This window comes from Gymnoscopelus microlampas, assembly GCF_963454915.1.
Source record: "Gymnoscopelus microlampas genome assembly, chromosome: 1".
NCBI classification, from domain to species: domain Eukaryota; kingdom Metazoa; phylum Chordata; class Actinopteri; order Myctophiformes; family Myctophidae; genus Gymnoscopelus; species Gymnoscopelus microlampas.
Genome location: NC_139962.1, coordinates 38,021,141 through 38,039,550, shown reverse-complemented (window position 1 = coordinate 38,039,550; position 18,410 = coordinate 38,021,141). Strand labels below are relative to the sequence as shown.

General features: G+C 40.0%; 1 protein-coding gene across 2 annotated transcripts in view; it reads left to right on the top strand.

The window, feature by feature from the left end:
• The first annotated feature begins 273 nt into the window (after positions 1-273).
• The window catches only part of itga11a (integrin, alpha 11a), a 58,972-nt gene continuing 40,835 nt past the window's right edge, over positions 274-18,410 (top strand). For both annotated transcript variants that reach the window (XM_084059367.1, XM_084059366.1), the window contains exons 1-2: positions 274-402; positions 9,791-9,905. In XM_084059367.1, coding sequence (XP_083915493.1) covers positions 354-402; positions 9,791-9,905 — 164 coding nt within the window. In that variant the 5' untranslated portion in view covers positions 274-353. The remainder of the gene's footprint in view (positions 403-9,790; positions 9,906-18,410) is intronic.

Genomic DNA, 18,410 nt, shown 5'->3' with positions numbered 1-18,410 from the left:
CAGCCTGAGTTGAACCGGGTGGAGTGAGGAGGAGAGGACTCCTGCCTGCTGTGTCAAAGTGGACCTCCTCCTGCAGCTACAGTCCCTCCTACTTCCCCCAGATATAGAGGCTTTTCACTAGGAGGGGGAGTCAATCAGAGCGGGATCTTTAACAGTGCACGCCGCTGGGTCTCTCTGCCTCACCCGACACACACACATACACACACACACACACACACACACACACACACACACACACACACACACGCACACACACACGAACACACACACACACACACACACACACACACACACACACACGCATATACACACATCAACCCGTGCACATACTGTATCCACACATACATAACCTAATGGAGTACTACTGTTGCCTATTGCTCTGGATCTGTGGCCAGATGCCAGGTGAGTTAAAGTACTGTATGCATGTGTGTGTGTGTGTGTGTGTGTGTGTGTGTGTGTGTCTATGTGCATGTCTGCATTATTCCTGACATTTCTGTAAATTAATACACATCTCTATTTTAGTCTAAATAATTTGACAGTTTTATAATTGCACAATAAGTGCTTGTTTTAACATTTACCCATCCTGAAATTAAAAAAAATAGTTGTGTGCACTATACTACTGTACACATTAAAACGACTGAAATAGATAATTAACTTTTTCTGTTAGTATATCAGGATTTGGAGACCTACAGTTTGCTTGTATTATCTATTCCAAAATCTCATACTGTATGTCGCCTCCCATCTTGACCTCATGCTATGGAGAGACACAGGGATGCTGAGTTGGCTTTGTTGAAGGATGTGTTGGCTTGCTCAGGTCTGCTGAGGTGCTCTGCCTTTCATTGGAAACAGACATGTAGTTTCAAATGAAAGCTGATGCTATCTTTTCATAATCAAGTGGTCAGAATTTCCAGTGACTGGAGAGGTGTTGGTGAGCAGCCAAAACTGGGGTCAATTACCAGTGAAATCACAATACCAGCAAACCCATACGCAAAGGAGGTGTGTGTGAGTGTGCGTGCGTGCGTGCGTGCGTGCGTGCGTGCGTGCGTGCGTGCGTGCGTGCGTGCGTGCGTGCGTGTGTGTGTGTGTGTGTGAGAGAGACCAAAGTCATATTTTCTTTATTTGAGTATGATTCGTGTCATTTAACTTGACAATCTATTATATGGATCACTCTGCACTGTCAGTCTCAATTGTAAAACAAATAATAAAATAGAATTGGGACAATGCCACCAATGGCAGAGATCTCAGGTGTTTATTGTAACTTAATATATTGTAAGTTACAATATAATGTAACCACATACAGTATACAGCACAATAGGCCAGCTTGGTCAGTCTTTGGTTATAATATGCTGTCACCTCTGTACATTAAAATAATACCATAGTCTTTAATATTTTTGTCTTGACAGTCAATATCATATTGAGATCAATACAGGGCAAAACATTTTGAGGTCTGGGTAATTTGAATCATTAATCTTCAATTTGGTAAATAACAATATTTGTCTAAAAAAAAACTGTAATGGAAATCTTTTGTAAATATTTACTTTGACTTTGGAATTTTGTTGAAACTAGAGGTTTGGACATGAGCAGTGCATAGTGGAAGAAAGGCTGAAATTGAATGCAGACAAAGTCTGTGTGGAAAGACAAAATACTGGCTAGAGTGGGAAAACCATTAGGAGACAGGAGAAACACTGAAGTCATACCGTGGGAATTCATGATACATGATCATTGCCAGATTGACTTGCAGGAGGATTCTCTGATCCAGATCCTGAGGTGACAGACAGGTGTCAATCGACCTCCATTGCACCCTTTCAAACCACTGACTTCTTATTCATATCGGACCTCATTTACGTTTTCTCACCATACTTCACTTTTGCAAAACCTAGTTTAACATGTTTACAAAACATGTACAGCCCAGGTACTGTACGTCTGTGTCCAGGTTTTTTTGTGAAGGTTCTTTAACCTGTTTGTTTTAAAATTGGAAGTTATTGAAAAAAAGGTCATAATTCCAGGGGCAACAACAAATCCTCAGGTCACTCAGGGTTGGCAGACAGTTGATCGCTCCAAGGTGAGAATGCTCTACCCGAGATGAATATTGCAAAAACTCTATGGTAACATACACGTCTGCAGGGTAATTCACTTTTTCAATACTCCCTCTTTAGTTCAGACTTTTTGGGATTTTTACTCTGAATTTCTCAAGGGATCAGAGACCAAAACGACTGTTCGTGGACACATTTGTTTGTATGCATCTTGTTGAATCACACAAAAGTATTGAAGTAGAGTAAATGTCTTTAATAATAAGAAGAAGAAGAATAACAATAATAATATAATTCAACACCTACTGTATCAATATCCGCTATTAGCTAATGCAGGGAAATATGCTCAATAATCTATTTCATCTTGTGTGTTGTCTGTGTGATAACTGACCTCTACTGGTATGCACACTCCATCGCTTGTGTTGAAATACTGTCATGAGGATTAGTTTGGAACTCTTTAGAGGCATTTGGTTGATTGAAAGTGTCAATATTTAGGTTACAGTAGCTGTGCCCAGTTGGCTGTTATACACTGTATGAGGAGCATCTGGTGTCAGATATCCCATTCCCATCCGTCCCAACTCATTTACCTTGGCCTCAGCACTGGAGTCATAATGTGTCAAAATGGCCAAAGGTTTATTGCCCATTATGAAGTATCTTTCCAGTGAAAACTATTTTAATGGGAACAAGATTGATGGAATCTTGCAGACATGCACATCTTTTTCTGAGAGAAGAAATTGTAAAACTCATTGAAAAGCTGTAGTGTAAATGATAACTTCCAAAGATGTGTGTGGGTTTCAGTGGCAGAGCGTAATGGTTTATGCTATGCTTTATGCTCAATAGGCATGCTACCCCAGTAGTTCTAGTCCTTGGTTAATAGCCATGTTCATTAGCAATTACACAATAACAAACATAATCAGTAATCATCGAAAGGGGATGTACAGTATTAGTAGGGATCTGAACATGACTTTAGATATGATTTAGATTTAAGTGTGTATTACTCATGAAATTAGATATGGGCTTGAGGATCCATTCTAGCCACCAGATCGTCACTGGTTCAGAAAGCATGCCCTGGGGGGGCTGCTCTGTGTCATGCAGTGGGTCTGTGGTGGAACTCCTGCAGCTTGGGGTCAGGCCAAAGGCAGCAGTGGACTAATGTGGGTCGCACCGGCAGCCACCGGCCTGAGGTTTATTTATCTGGGCATCGACGCCGGTACACAGGAAACCCGGCAAGACTCCGACCCGGCTTTAGAAGCTGCTGATATTACTGGGAATATTAAATTGCTCTGCCACGTTAGGAGCTCGAAATGGAAACTGGATTCCCTCCATTCTCATGCTTTTCACCCCAACTCTTTCCCCTCTGCCCTTCATTCTTCTAGAGCCCTTTCTTTTTCTTGGGCAGACTACAGCAAAGCTGTTCTGAGATAGTAACTAGTGCGGCTTGCTTTCTATGAAGTGCTGAAAATGCCATCAAAGTACCGTCTATTGCAGAATCCTTCGCTATTCATTTGCTGTGCCTCATATTATGAAATTCAAAAGCAGAACCCACCGCACACTGTTTGTAAAAAGATAGCTATTCCACAATATTGTTCCAGACATTATTTGTTAACTTTTCTTGGCAGCCCAAACACATTTATTTGTATATTTATGTTTGTCAAGAGTGCATCTCTGCCATATAATCCATTTAAAAATAGACTTTATATTTCCAGATAAACAAGGCCTTTCAGGATCAAACCTGGGCATAGGATGAAAGGACCAGCTGAACATGTGCACTATTCATGCAACAGGAAATGAGCAATGTGGAGAATGTGTCAATATTTAGGGGAATGGTATAAATGGTGGGGACGATTGTTGCATGAATGGGGGTTTTCATGAAGCAGAACAAATTAACTGTGGTTGTGTAGAGGTGGTTTGAACTGGTGTGACAGACTTTGTTGCTCAGCATCCACTACTACGGTTGAATGATTCAGGGGTGTCAGTCAGTACACAAACAGTCCAACCACCTATTTTGCTGTAACTGGGGTTTTAATGGTTTTACTGCTCTTTGCAGTGTGGTAACTTCACACTTATACAGTAAGTGTTATTTTGACTGATACTGAGTAAACATAATTCTAGTGTGGCCTTCTTTCTTGGTTCTGCAACATCATTAACACTCCCATACTGCATATCAGTGAGCAAGGAATGTGGTCTACTTCTATTTTTTGTTAAGGAAGTTTTTCTTGAATAAATACAGCTGTGGAGCTTCTACACAGTAACACACGGTACCAACAATTTGATGGTACTGTACACAATTTGTATACTGTATATGTACAGCGAGGATGGATACTATACACATACAGTATATATCCTCACTGCTCTGCAGTACTGTATATGAAGCATCAGGGGTTGGCGACTTGGCGTGTAACTCTTGACATGTAAACAAGTCATATCACTTCAAGAATCTTTCAAATTCCATATACAGGACTCGAGGCCTATTTCAAAAAGCACTGATCTCAACTCATTTAACTGCTGTGTGTCATATGGAGACAAGTAGGTTTAGATGCCATATGGGAATATGGCATCTCCATGTACTGTAATACTCAGTCGGCATCGAAGAATTTAACAGCCCTTCTACAATTTCATCCATCGTCACGCTCATGACACTATGACTCAGCCATAACCATACAAGGAGTTCCCAATGCAGCTACTCCCAAATATGGAGTGTGTTGTCTAACTTAATATATGGGCATAGAAGGGACACAGACAGACAGGTACAATGGGTACTCTGATAAAGCCCCCGACACTGACTCAGACATATTGGTCGGATCGGCGGTGCAATTTAGGTGTGAGGGCCGCTATGCGGCCCGAACTCTAGATGTTTGGCCCGAACCTCTAATGCTTCAAATGCCCCAAAGCTGATCTACTGTAGAGATATTTTGTCTGATTGAAATTAAATCATAACTAGTCCATACCCGGTTGACGCATCCGTGGGGGGATATGCGCACATGATCTGGCAACCCGGGAGGCAGCCCCGTAACCATGGCGACAGTGTTTTACACAAAAACGTTAATAAACAGCTGGGATTTGGTGATATCGAAAATCGGGCATCGCTGTTAGGTGCACATGGTAATGGTCAATGGCTGTGTGCAATTTCGGATCAATTGCTCCAGCCGCTGAGGAGAACCGGGCAGAGCAATTTTGGTCTCACCAACCACCAACCATGACACCATGACAGAGGTTTGTCAAATTATAGGAGGATGGCATTTTTTTGGTTGAGCCTTATTGTACACAATGCCAACTGCATGGAGGGAAATTCTATGTCGATCTGTTTACCTGTCAGTTTTATTTTGTGTGTGTCTACTCTTTGCCAATAAGAATCTATGTCAAATGGTGTGATCAACATGGCTGAACTGCACATATCAGAATCAGAATCAGAATCACTTTATTTGTCACTTTCTCCATGTACTTCCATACATACAGAAAATGAAATGCCATTCCCCCTCAGTCACTTGCAGTGCAACATAAAACATCAGCCTATCTAAGAAACATAAAAAGACCAAAACTAAAAACAGCATAAACAAACATTTATAAAAAATATGCCACATACTGTAGTACCAACACACAGCACACTTAACATTTGATTAAACACCGGTTTAATAAGGGTGGAATGTTTCTAGTTATATAGATTCTAGTTATATAGAAGAGGTTATCGTGCCTCTGATGGGAAGGTACTTTCACATCTTCCTTACTGGGTATTAAAATGTGGAGCATTTCCTCCATTAAGTGTCATGGAAAATGAGAAGATACCAAAAGAAAAAACATGTTGAGGGAGCCTGAGGGAGCTTACAAGACACTACTATGGGATACATCAGTTACTATGCAGTTACACCTATAGAAAATAGGCTGAGAATAGTGTCATTTCTCTTAAATCTTTCCAGTTGATCAATTTAGTTTTAATTAACCCTATTTTATTGTAAGTACCCAGATAATGTTCCATAATTTAAGTCAAGTAATTATATTTAATGACTAATAAAGACGTTGGGCAGTTTAAACAAATGTACTATTTTGAATAGCTAAATTCAAAACTTAGGGAGTGACCGAAATGGATAACTAAATTAAATCACTGGGTAGTCTAATTAAATCAATGACAAACTGCAACAAATCTCCATTTCATTCACGGTAAACACCTCAGAGTTAAACACTGAGGATTTATCTGTTCATTAACTTTATACAAACCTCACTACATGAGAGGACAATGTTCTGATGCATGCAGGGACAACACTACCATAGTGAAATAAATTGTTATGTCTGCTTTTAGACTTTGTTGTTCATTCCTTCACCTTGTTGTTTACATTGAGGTGAATTTCCTCTTGCAGGGAAAAGTAATGCTCTCTTGACTCGACTTGACCCCAAAGCCTCACAGATGGGTAGTGAGAGAGCTATGACTGAGGAGGCTTAGAATGAGGCCAGATGGGGAGAATAAACCCCACAGTGTATGGATAAGGGAGGAGGGGTGCGTGCGTGTAGGACTGTGCGAGTGTGTGCGCGTGCAACTTGTCTTTGTGACCAGAGCTCTGCAAATTTGTGCTCTATGAAATAAATCTCAACTCGAATGGAAGCTCCAACAGTGAAAAACAGATTATTCTTTTGAGCAATAACAGTCAATCCTTTGGAAACTAAATTCTATATATCTCATTAAGCATGATTACTTTAAAAGCTGCTTCTCTTTCTTTCTTCTCATTTCCTTTCCCTTTCTTAAGCTCCTCTTCTTACAGTTTCTGGGATGGTGTTCTGTTACCATCATTGAGTTGTGATGTGACAGTCTGCATGAAGTCTGCTGTATATGTTTGGCTTGGGTTCAGTCATTACTCACTATCAATGTTGACGTCAGTTCCGGCGCACAGGGCAACATGGATACTTAAGACTGACTTATTCTTAATTGTGCATGGGTGTTGTGTACCTAAAATAACCGATCTATAAGCTATCTACAGTATATGGTGTGACAGCATAACGTGTTGTGAGCTTATAGATCAGCTATTTTCTGTGTGTGACACCCCAACATAACTAAGAAAAACTGGGGTGGATGAGTGGTGAGAGATGGATTGAATGATAGCTCTTCTGTCAAAAGTAAGATCTCCACCTCTCTTCTAATGCAACTCCTTGCTGAATGTGTTCTGTTCATCTGGTGCATCATATTGTTATCACTGATAAGGTATTTTGTGCAACTTAGGTGACAACAAGAATCGGAAAAGGCCTTCTTTCATACATTTTGCTGAAACCAGAAACTCATTGCAAATGTTTTCTCCATCTGGTCAGATTGTACAAAGCATGTGAGGGGAATAGAATGAACGAGTGTAATTGAAAATACAGCCCTTCTTTGATCAACTCATGAAGCAGGATTTGCCTCTTGCATGTAAAATTGCACTTGCCTGTGAATTATGCTTCCTACATGCTCTAATCTAGATTTTATTACATTGATTACTGTGATAGTGATTTGCTGTTCCTCTGTATGAAAAACTGTTTATATGACAGGTTGGATGTTTCAAAACTAAGTCGCTTTTTCACTGCATGGTACCGGCTCAACTCGACTCGGCTTGTTTTCCACTGCAGATAGGATAGGACCCCCTCTATGAGTTGAATAAAATATTTTATTGACAGTTTAAAAGTTTAGCAGTACGTTAAAAAAAGACATTGACATTGACATTGATCAGAAATAGCCAAAGGCGTCTTTCCATTGTGGTCCATGTAAACAATCTAGACAAGCAACAATACAGCAATGATAGGCATAATACATATCAAAATATGCAGTAATAATTTTACAATCCAAGCTGAATTCACACCAGCAGTGTCACAATGCTGGAGAATGTGAGACGAGTGTCTGATGCTTGTCCCACAGTGTCTGATGCCGAGATAGAGTGGAGAAATCTCAACTTTGACAAGCTGAAAACGTGCCCAAACCCAAAACAGTAACACACTGCTGTATGGACGTTGCGAAGATTGATGACATTAGCAACTGTAGATACATTTTAGCAACTACATGGCCTGTTAATTCCTAAATTGTATGAAGTGTTTACGAACAAGCTGCATTGAGTGTCTGTACTTCTCCCTGTCTGTGAGGTAGTTGGGTGCACCCGCTGGATTTGATCCCTTGGACCTAGAGGCCGCTCAGTGGGCATGGACAGAAACGGACATCTGTATGGAAGTAGCGAATATAAAGGTTTCAAACTAGTAGTTTGAAACTAGTAGTTTGAAACGTTGTTTTGTAAAACAAAACAACGTAGCATTGTGAACTAGCATTGACGCTGCCGGACACAGCATAACATCATTTCACCATGTAGCTGGTCTCCATATAGCGATGTCCAACCTCCTGCGTAGAAGAGTACTAAACAATGCTAAAGTTAAAGCGACTGGTACAGTCCAACAAAAACGGTTTCTGATTCTTTTTTTTTAGGTGAAGAAATAGACAATGAAGTTGCTCAATTGCTTGATTAATTTCACATTTTCACATAATTCAGGAGCATCCAATGCAGTGACGCTAAGAAAACATTGAGGACTATTATATGAAAACATTGCAGACTACTGTCTGTAGGCTACTGTTTTCACATCACCGTGGTCCTTTTGGTATTGCCTTAGCTCGCTTGGAACCTCTATGGAGGTGATACCAAAAATGGATCAGCTGTACTCGTTAGGCTTACTTTTACCTAATGATAAACAAAAAAAAAGATAAGTAGAGTTGAGGCGAGTTGAGCTGCTACCATGCAATGGAAAAGTGCCATCAAAGATATACCAAACCTAGCCATGGTTCACATGACTGATTTGACTCATGTTTTGAACTGCCTTGCCAAACTCATGCTGTAGAGTCAGCTTGCACACCACAGGGGGTGCGCACACTACAGTTTGGTAAAATATTCTGTGAAATATTATTATCTGTTCATAGATAGAATAAAATTAACAAAAACTCTGAAGGGATTGTAATTGGGATTGATTTGTCATGTGGGGAAATGATATACTGTAAATACTACAGGGCATTTTATATGTCCGTGCTCTCTTCATGTTTAAGTGCCATAAACCTTTGATGGTCAATATTAATTATATAATATTTGTCTGTAATTATTGTTTGTGTAAGAATGCATCCATTCCTGGGGGTCCATAACTCAGGATTATGCTGTGTAGTGTTCAGTTAGTATTCATGGTGTAGCAATTCTGGTGTTTTATCTTGAATCTCCCTGCTAAACAAGCCTGACACAGCCATGTCAATCAAGCCTGACAGACAGCTCTGCTGCTCTAAGATGATAACAGAGTTACGCATCTGTTTACAATGAAGCAGGGATTCAGGAATGATTAGATTATCACAATAATGTGAAAGACAATCACTGAAAATGACTACCATCCATGACTTGTGCGGTTCTTTTTGTTGTACTTTGCTGCTAAGACCAAGTATTTTGGTCTTGTAAAATTACACAGTGTTTTGGTCTAGTTAGATTCCAGAAGAAAAAAACGACATGCATATTTATCTTTGCCAGACTGTTCCGTCATTAGCGAAAGCTTTGAGTTAAATGAAGGAAAATCATACTAGAGCACATACCTATTTTCTGTAGTGTTTTATGGTGCGTTTCCATCAACAAAATCTATTTCTCGTATTTGTGAAATTTGGCCAGTAGCAATTTAATGACAACTAAATCTTTCCACTGGACTTAAGGATACTGGTGGATGATGTATTTCCGAAGCATCAGTTATATCTTATTTCTGATGACTTGCATCTGTCTTGCTATGTCTTTTTCCAGGAATCCATGAATGTTTTAACATTGACACAAAAAACCATAGAATCATCAAGGGTCCGAAGCAGGCCCAGTTTGGATACACTGTTCAGCAACATGTGGCTGCTGAGGGAGAAAAATGGTATGTCACTTTTTTATTTTACTCTCTAACTGACAAGTATTTCTTATTGTGACTTTGAGCTAAAAAATGTCTACATATTTAAAATGTCCGCCTGAACAATTATATTTGACACTTTCCTCTTTATTACATGAATGGTTTCAAGGAATAACTGAGTTTGCCAAGCTGATGGAAACAATCAACAAATTCAATGAATTACATGTCTGCTCTTTAATGTACAGTATATCTGTATATTCAAAGATTATTTGCCATAAAGAAGCTCACCCCTCACTGGTTAAACTTTAATGACTAATTGAATGATAAGATACACTAATTAACACATTTTAACTGTAGACAGTTTTCCCCTGCATTACAAAGTTTCGACAGCAACATTTTTTATAATAAGCCATGCCTACTGGACGATACAAGTGATTCGCAGTAATAGCCTTTTCTTCGACCTCAACGATTCCCAAAAGTATTCTTTATTATCCCCAAATGCCTAAATGGAAACATTTCAAAAACAGAAAGAAACTGCGAGAGTATCTATAATTACGTTGGGTTGATCAAAAATAGATTTATGTTCGATGTTAAATTCAGTCCTACTGTAAAACAAAGTGCTGACATAACACATTACAGTCTGTCTGCCTCAGTAGCCAGATGATGAGGTATTTCCACTTCACTGCATTTCAACAGGCAAGATAGTGAACTACCTCTCCTGTGGTGTGTAAAGTTGCCTGCCATGAGTATTGTGCTCACTTCACAAATCGTGGTCCTGAGAGGTGGATACTTTACATTCATCATATTACCTCACTGCAGATCCTGGCTTTTTATACTCACACTGTTATTAGGCCAGTTGGCACAGTGTGGTGGCCGAAATTCATTTCTGGCATCTGCCAGTATGTCTGTTGGCCAGCACTGTTTTGGAGCAATGCCCGGTTCCAGCTGTGTGTGTGTGTGTGTGTGTGTGTGTGTGTGTGTGTGTGTGTGTGTGTGTGTGTGTGTGTGTGTGTGTGTGTGTGTGTGTGGCAGTGTGTGCGTGCGTGCGTGCGTGCGTGCGTGTGTGTGTGTGTGTGTGGCAGTGTGTGGCAGTGTGTGTGTGCACATACTGTACATCTGGGCACGCGTATGTGTGTGTATACAAAATGTGCATGTGAAAACAATGTGTGTTTGTGACGCAGCTTTATTGGTGCATCAGCTCACTAACTGCTGTAATTCTGTATAATGATAAAGCTGATCATCATTTGTCAGTCTCACTTTAATTCCTGTAGTCAAATTTAAAACTTGACTCACAGACTACTGCCTCACCAATAAAAAAGTACCAGTACACAGTACAGGTTTGTTATCAGTGTGTGTGTTTACAGTTCCATGTTGATATTTGGCTTGACAACAACAGCAGGACCAGCCCTATAGAGCGTTGCAGTTCCCGCCCACTTCCAGTTGCCAGAAGTAAATACTCAATGCATTTTTCCCATTGACTTTTCCGAAAATATTTATATAAATTAATTTAAGCCTAGAATCAAGCTATCCAGGATCCTGGTGAATCATGACCATGATCATGACCAAAAACCTTTTTTTCACAGAAAAAAAGTTTTTTTCTGTGAAAAAACCTTTTTGAAAACGGCAAAACAAAGGGTATTTATTAAACATAGTATATCATATCATTAAATATAAAATTTAAAAAATCACAGAAAAAAAGGTTTTATGGTCATGATTCACCAGAATCCTGGATGGCTTGATTCTAGGCTTAGATTCATTGATATAAATATTTTTGGAAAAGTCAATGGGAAAAATGCATTGAGTATTTACTTCCGGCACCCGGATTCTGCGCAACTGCGATGCTCTATAAACACCGAATGTCTCACTGACTCACTGAGTGACTTTAGCCAGGTGGCCTAACAACAAACTAACCAATAGCAGAGCAATCGACTCTCCTCCAGGCTATGGGATGTCATGTCATCCCTCCATGCAATCCAAAAAACAACCTTTCCTTATTATTTGACACCGGAGTCGTTACTTTCATAGCCATGATACATTGATTCCAGTCAATCTGAATGATCTATTACTGTAAATTGGCATTACCAAACCTCAGGGATAACACAAAAACCTGAACATTACTGACTGATGAACTTACACCGGCTGAGCTTCCTGTATTAGGGTTTCATGCACTGTCCCTAAGGTAGTCTTGTTTACTGTTGTTCTTAGGAGGAACAGTATTTACATGTATGTGCGTGCGTGCGTGCGTGCGTGCGTGCGTGCGTGCGTGCGTGCGTGCGTGCGTGCGTGCGTGCGTGCGTGCGTGTGTGCGTCGTTGTGAGGACAGCAAGTGCTAGCTCATTATCAACCTAACAGTACAGCTCCTGATACCAACTATCTTACTCATCGACGCCTATATGTGCCGAAGAGATGAAATATCAAACGAGCCAAGTCAGCTTGACCATGAGCCGTCCACTGAATGTGTGTGCATGAGAGATCTTTGACTTTTGACTGTGTGATTTAATGTGTGTTGGTGTTGTACACACACACACACACACACACACACACACACACACACACACACACACACACACACACACACACACACACACACACACACACACACACACGCTAGTGTGGATTAGATATGGATGTGCATGTGTATACTTGTCATAATAACACATTGTTCTGTTATACTGAGTAGGAAGGGGCTGATTGAAAATGTGCAAATGCAGCACTGTTCAAATTACAGCTGTGTCCAGAATTGCATAATCATGCAGTCATATTGCATTCATGTTAAACAGTCTTCCTTAAACTGTCTTGTTACATGCAACAGCATTCAATTTGATTAGCCCCAAGTGTGTCCAATCAATGATCCAGAGAAATATTCACACTGTCTGAAGTGGTTCCTTGCATTCACTCATTCCCTTGGTTCCAGATCTAAACTCTGACGCTTATGTGTCAGCATTGTCTGCAAGTTGAAGCTCTATTTCCATGTAGTTTTGAAATCTCAGCTCTGCTCACACCACACTGTTGTTGTTCTACTGACCAGCATGCCCCCCCCCCCCCCCCCCGCCACCGTCCCAGATGTCAATCAGTGAAATACTAATGCAGAGCCATACCTATTATATATATGGGAAGCAGACCACGTTAACACAGCAGCCATTGTGCAACACCATTGGAGGCATCATTTTGGTGTTCTTGAACTTACTGTGTGTGAGGGTTCCTGTCTCTCCTCCCCAGATGAATCTGTTTGTGTCTGCCAGGAATTCAGCGAGTGAGGAGACGAGGGGCACTGATGTTTTCTTTTTCTTTGAAAATGTGTTTTAAGTGTCAAACAGCTCCCCTGCAGAGGAATGCATGTTCACCAAGTGTCACAGTATTGTGAATTGCACCTGATTTATAGTTTACTTGCACGCTGGTGTCTCGCATTGAAAATAGCCGATCTACAAGCTCACAATGCTTTGCACAACATGTTGGTGTGTGTGTGTGTGTGTGTGTGTGTGTGTGTGTGTGTGTGTGTGTGTGTGTGTGTGTGTGTGTGTGTGTGTGTGTGTGTGTGTGTGTGTGTGTGTGTGTGTGTGTGTGTGTGTGTGTGGCTTGATGGTCAAAAACATGGCTTGATGGTCAAAAGAACAAACTACATTCCTTGAAAATTAGAAAATTGTCCGGAAACTATTTTCGTTTGTACTGAATGCTAAAAACATATTTTGAGAATACACAAAACATGATAATTACCCACATCATTGTCCTAAACCACTCATGTTCTTTCCTTCTAATTGTAATCTAATTTTGGTATGTCAAAACTTTATTTATAGTGTATTAGATCACTTCTCCTTTATGGGAATTTAAAAACTGTTTTTTACTTTGCCCACAAACGTATGTGCCAAATAGCAGCCCTGTCAGCCATTCTAGCATGATTATTCAACAGCCTCAGCTTGGTATGTGGATAGCAAAAGGATCACAGTAGAACTTTAAAACGGTTAAACGGCATTCTTTGATGATGACTTCACCCCATTGCAACCGGGAAAGCATCTGTGTCATTTTCGATTTTAGCGTTGGCTATTCAAAAATAGCAGATATCTATTATAAGGGGCTTATCGTCCGACTTTCCTTTTTTTTGTCTTCTACGTTATGCTATGTTCTGCCAGTCCACCTCTCCAATTTCCACCACATTTCGCCCTAAAAATCTATAATGCCCTGCCCCTTTGGATAGTGTACTTGCCTTTGGATAGTGTACTTTCAATTGGTCTAAATTATTAACCACGTTAGTCTCATAGAAGGACTTTGTAAACAACAGAATAGACAGGTTTCCTGTTAGTAAACATGAGAGGATGGTGCGCGCGCAAGAGAGGGATTTGCATGCAATTTCTAAAGTGAGCCTATAGAGGGCGCCATTACCCGCAGCAGCTCTGGTCAAATGTCCATTCATAAAAAAATGGTCTTCACCGGGTTTAATGAAAGTAGATTAAATTATGCAGTTTGTATAATCTTGTTTACTCAATAAAAATGATTTGTCGGAAGTTGGATCTGTTTGTATATAATAGCAGCATTGTGCCTATTATGCCTATAATAGCAGCATTATGTCTATCTAAATCCCGAACACAACAACAGAGTGAAGGGCGCTTCCGGTTCGTTCTACCCGGGCATGTGCAGATTGCGCATTCTACTCTGTGATGACGTCGCGCGGAAACCCGTCTATAAAGCGGCTATTTTAAGTGTGCGTCAGTACAAGACATCCGGACGGAGCCGCCAGTGTTGCCAGATTGTGCGAGAGAAATAAGCAACCAGGTCTATGAAAACAAGCCCAAACGAAGCGACTTAAGTCATATGAGCACTCTAACCCTATATACATTGGCTATTTGAATATCCCAACTCTAACCCCTGCAGAGCGTTGGGTCCAGGGACCCCTGCAAGCATTCGCTGGGGATCCGGGGACCCCCGGGGGGAGTAGTTGTGCATCAATCGTACCAAAACACAGAAGTTGACTGGCAGTCAATGACTGCCTGCTATTCATATATTATTATTATATCACTGCATAATGTTATATCATTGACCTAAATTACATTATATCAACAAGGATAGGGTGATTAAAAAAGGTTATGTCTGTAACAGAAATGACTTTGGACAGGTGGAAAACTTGAGTTAAACTTGCAGAGTAACACATGACTTTACCTGGGCTACATCTTCTGATAGTTGTACTTGAATGTCGACATGAAAAAATAATCCTGTTTAGTGTTTCATTAGCGCCATTGTGACAAAACAGGCTAGACGCCTCTACTGTTAATCTATCTGCACGTCACAATCATTCTCCGTAGTACGACGGTGCAGATCTACAAGGTATCGCCAACCCAACCCCCGGTTTTGCCTGTCTGAAAACTCCAGCCGTAGGCTCACAACACTGTGTCACACACACACACACACACACACACACACACACACACACACACACACACACACACACACACACACACTAACACACAGCATCAGCTGAGCTACTGTTAATCTATCTGCACGTCGCAATCATTCTCCATAGTACGGCGATGTGTTGTGCACAAGTGCAGATCTACAAGTAATCGCCACGTCGCAACGTGACGCGTTGTCCATTTGTAGATCTGTTTTTTGGGGCATGGGAGTGACATTATGCTACAGCCAGGTTTTGGGAGAGTTGCCAGGTGTTTTGAGAAACAAACAATCAGGTCTATGAAAACTAGCCCAAAACACATACATTGGCTATTTCAAAATAGCCGGCCTACAAGCTCAAATGGACCCATAAGGGTCCATTTGGTGTAATGTGTACCGGTTTGCGTGATGTTTGGTAATATAAAAAAGAAAAGTGTTGCAAAAATCTGCCTTTTGGTGGCGCTATAATAGGGCAATGTTAAAAGGGTGGCATTTGTTCCTCAACGTAGTGCAAATATGCGTGCAAAGTTTCACTGCAATCGGACGCTGCGTTCATGATGTGAAAAATGCCGGGCAAAGGTTTTACCTTGGCCTCTAGAGAGTGCGCATACAAAGTTTTACACAGATCGTGCAGTTATAGGTACTGTAAAAACACGAATCGGCCTGTTATAGCGCCTGATGGCTGAGGCTGATTGAAAAAAATTCAAGTGGCAGTTCTTCCTCCGCCTAGTGGGAATGTGCGTGCAAAATTTCACAGAAATCGCATGCTGTGTTCACCTGCAAACTTTGGAAGCCAATTTTAGCCAATCAGGATGGAATATGAAAAATCTGAAAGACCCGTTTCGTTTAATGACTATAGAGATACTGTGTATCGATTTGCAGGATTTTCGGACAAAATCTGTAGGAGTACTGTCAAAAAATGTGTTTTGCACATATCGGCCTCCTGGTGGCGCTATAAAAGGCCCATGTGAAAAATTTGGGGTAGAGCTTCTGAATTGGCATCCAGGGAGTGTGTGTGCACAGTTTAGCTGCGATCAAGCCAACTGTGCCGGAGATTAGCTGTACACAGACAAAGACACACACACGGACGGACGGACGGACAGGTGGAAAAACATACTCTCGCCACATATATATATATATATATATATATATATATATATATATATATATATGTATACACAAATCTTAGAATATTATTAATAAGCATAATAAAATAATAACAATCCTAAAAACCAACATGAAAAATTCATTGTGATACGATCGTGGATCGTGATTCCGCCTCACAAAAATCGTGATTTTCGTGATATATGGGCAATTTGGCATACACTTATGACATCAGGGATCTCGATACATGGGAATAAAAGGGACAAGGACTGACAGACACACAGATCACCATATATGGCCATATCTGTCACATTGGCAGTGGCACATAGGTGTCGAACTCTTGGGCTGCGTAATGGCCCAAATTTCTAGTAGGCTACAAGCTCACAGCACAACACTTTGTGCCGTGCTGCCAGCTTGTACATCTTCTATTTTTTTACATTTATGAAAAATCTTGAAAGTGACAACTGCTGATTTGTAGAAAGCATTTGTAGAATCGGCCTCAGGTCTTAGAAAGTAATGTGCACTTTATCCCAGTGTGCGAGGACTAGACATTTACTACAGGATTCATGCAGTTAGTATGTCTGTGATGTTGAGACAGCATTGTAAATCTCGAATAAAGACTTCTTTCAAAGTCTTTCAAAAACAATATTTTAGTTGTATTAAGCCATTTTGTGCTATAAAAGACAACCCTATGAAATTAATATGTCGGGAAATGGCGATTAAAATGAGTGTTCCATCTCAAACACACTTTTGCCATTAATTTTCACAGGGTGACATTTTTCCGTGACCACTTTTGACACCATTCTTGAGTATAGACATCAACTAACTTCAAACATCTTTGCAAGGCCTGTTGAAAGGTTCTGTCCATGACTCCCGTAGAGCTACACAGCTGGGTAAAAGTTGAGATGTCTAGAATGTGTCATTGTCTCGTGTCATTCCAAGATGATGGAGTTCTAAACAGTCTGCCAGATCAGGTCTTTGGGGAGCCAAGGAAAGGCCACAACACCCCCAGTGACAACAAGCTTCCACCTACATTATTCCTGACGGAATACCCTGACTTGAATTCCATGACTGTACACCCCCTTCTTTCCATTGCCACTGTTTGTTTTTCTACAGATGTACCAGGTCTCCTCAGCTGGGACATGACCTTTAACTCCTTAAGCTCAGTCAAGAGTTTCAGGCCACAAAGAACCAGTAGGAGTCTGTGAAGTCCTCCAACCGCTGGCCTTAGATGCTGTTGCCTTTGTTTAACTTGTGCTTTTGAGGAGCATTCCTCTCCAAACAAAATAAATGTTCTATGCTGTCTGGCCAGCCCAAGTGAAAAAATAATATACTAAATATATTTTTCAGAAGTATACTTAATATACTCTTTTTGTACTTGATAAATGACATTTAAATTGTGTTATTTTGGAACCACTTAAGTAGTACTTAGTATATTAAAAGTTGAACTAAAGATATGCTAAAACATATCTTTAATATACTTTTATGTACTTTCCCCCCCCAAAAAAACACAATTTAATTACAACTTTACTTAACTTAAGTACAATTGCTGAAGTATACTATCATTACATTTATAGTGCATTACAAATACATATCAAGTACTAAATAAATATATATAGAGTATATAGCAATTATGCTTAAAATATACAATCAATGTATTACAAATATACTTGGAGTATAAAATAAATGAATGTGAAGTATACTTTTAATAGTTTCAAGTATACTATCAATGTAATAATAAAGTATTTAAACTACAATCCAAATGTGCTAAAATATACTTTCAATGTAATAATAATGTATTTCAACTACAACTCAATTTAACTAAATGTACACAGTTAGTTAATTTAGAATATACTATTATTACATTGAAAGTATATTTTAAGCATAATTGCTATGTACTCTATATTTATTTATTTAGTACTTGATATGTATTGGTAATACACTATAAATTGAATGATAGTACACTTTAATGACATCAGCAAAACTGTACTTCAGATACTAAGTATATTTCTAATTAAATTCTATTTTTTGTGGGGGAGAAAGTACATA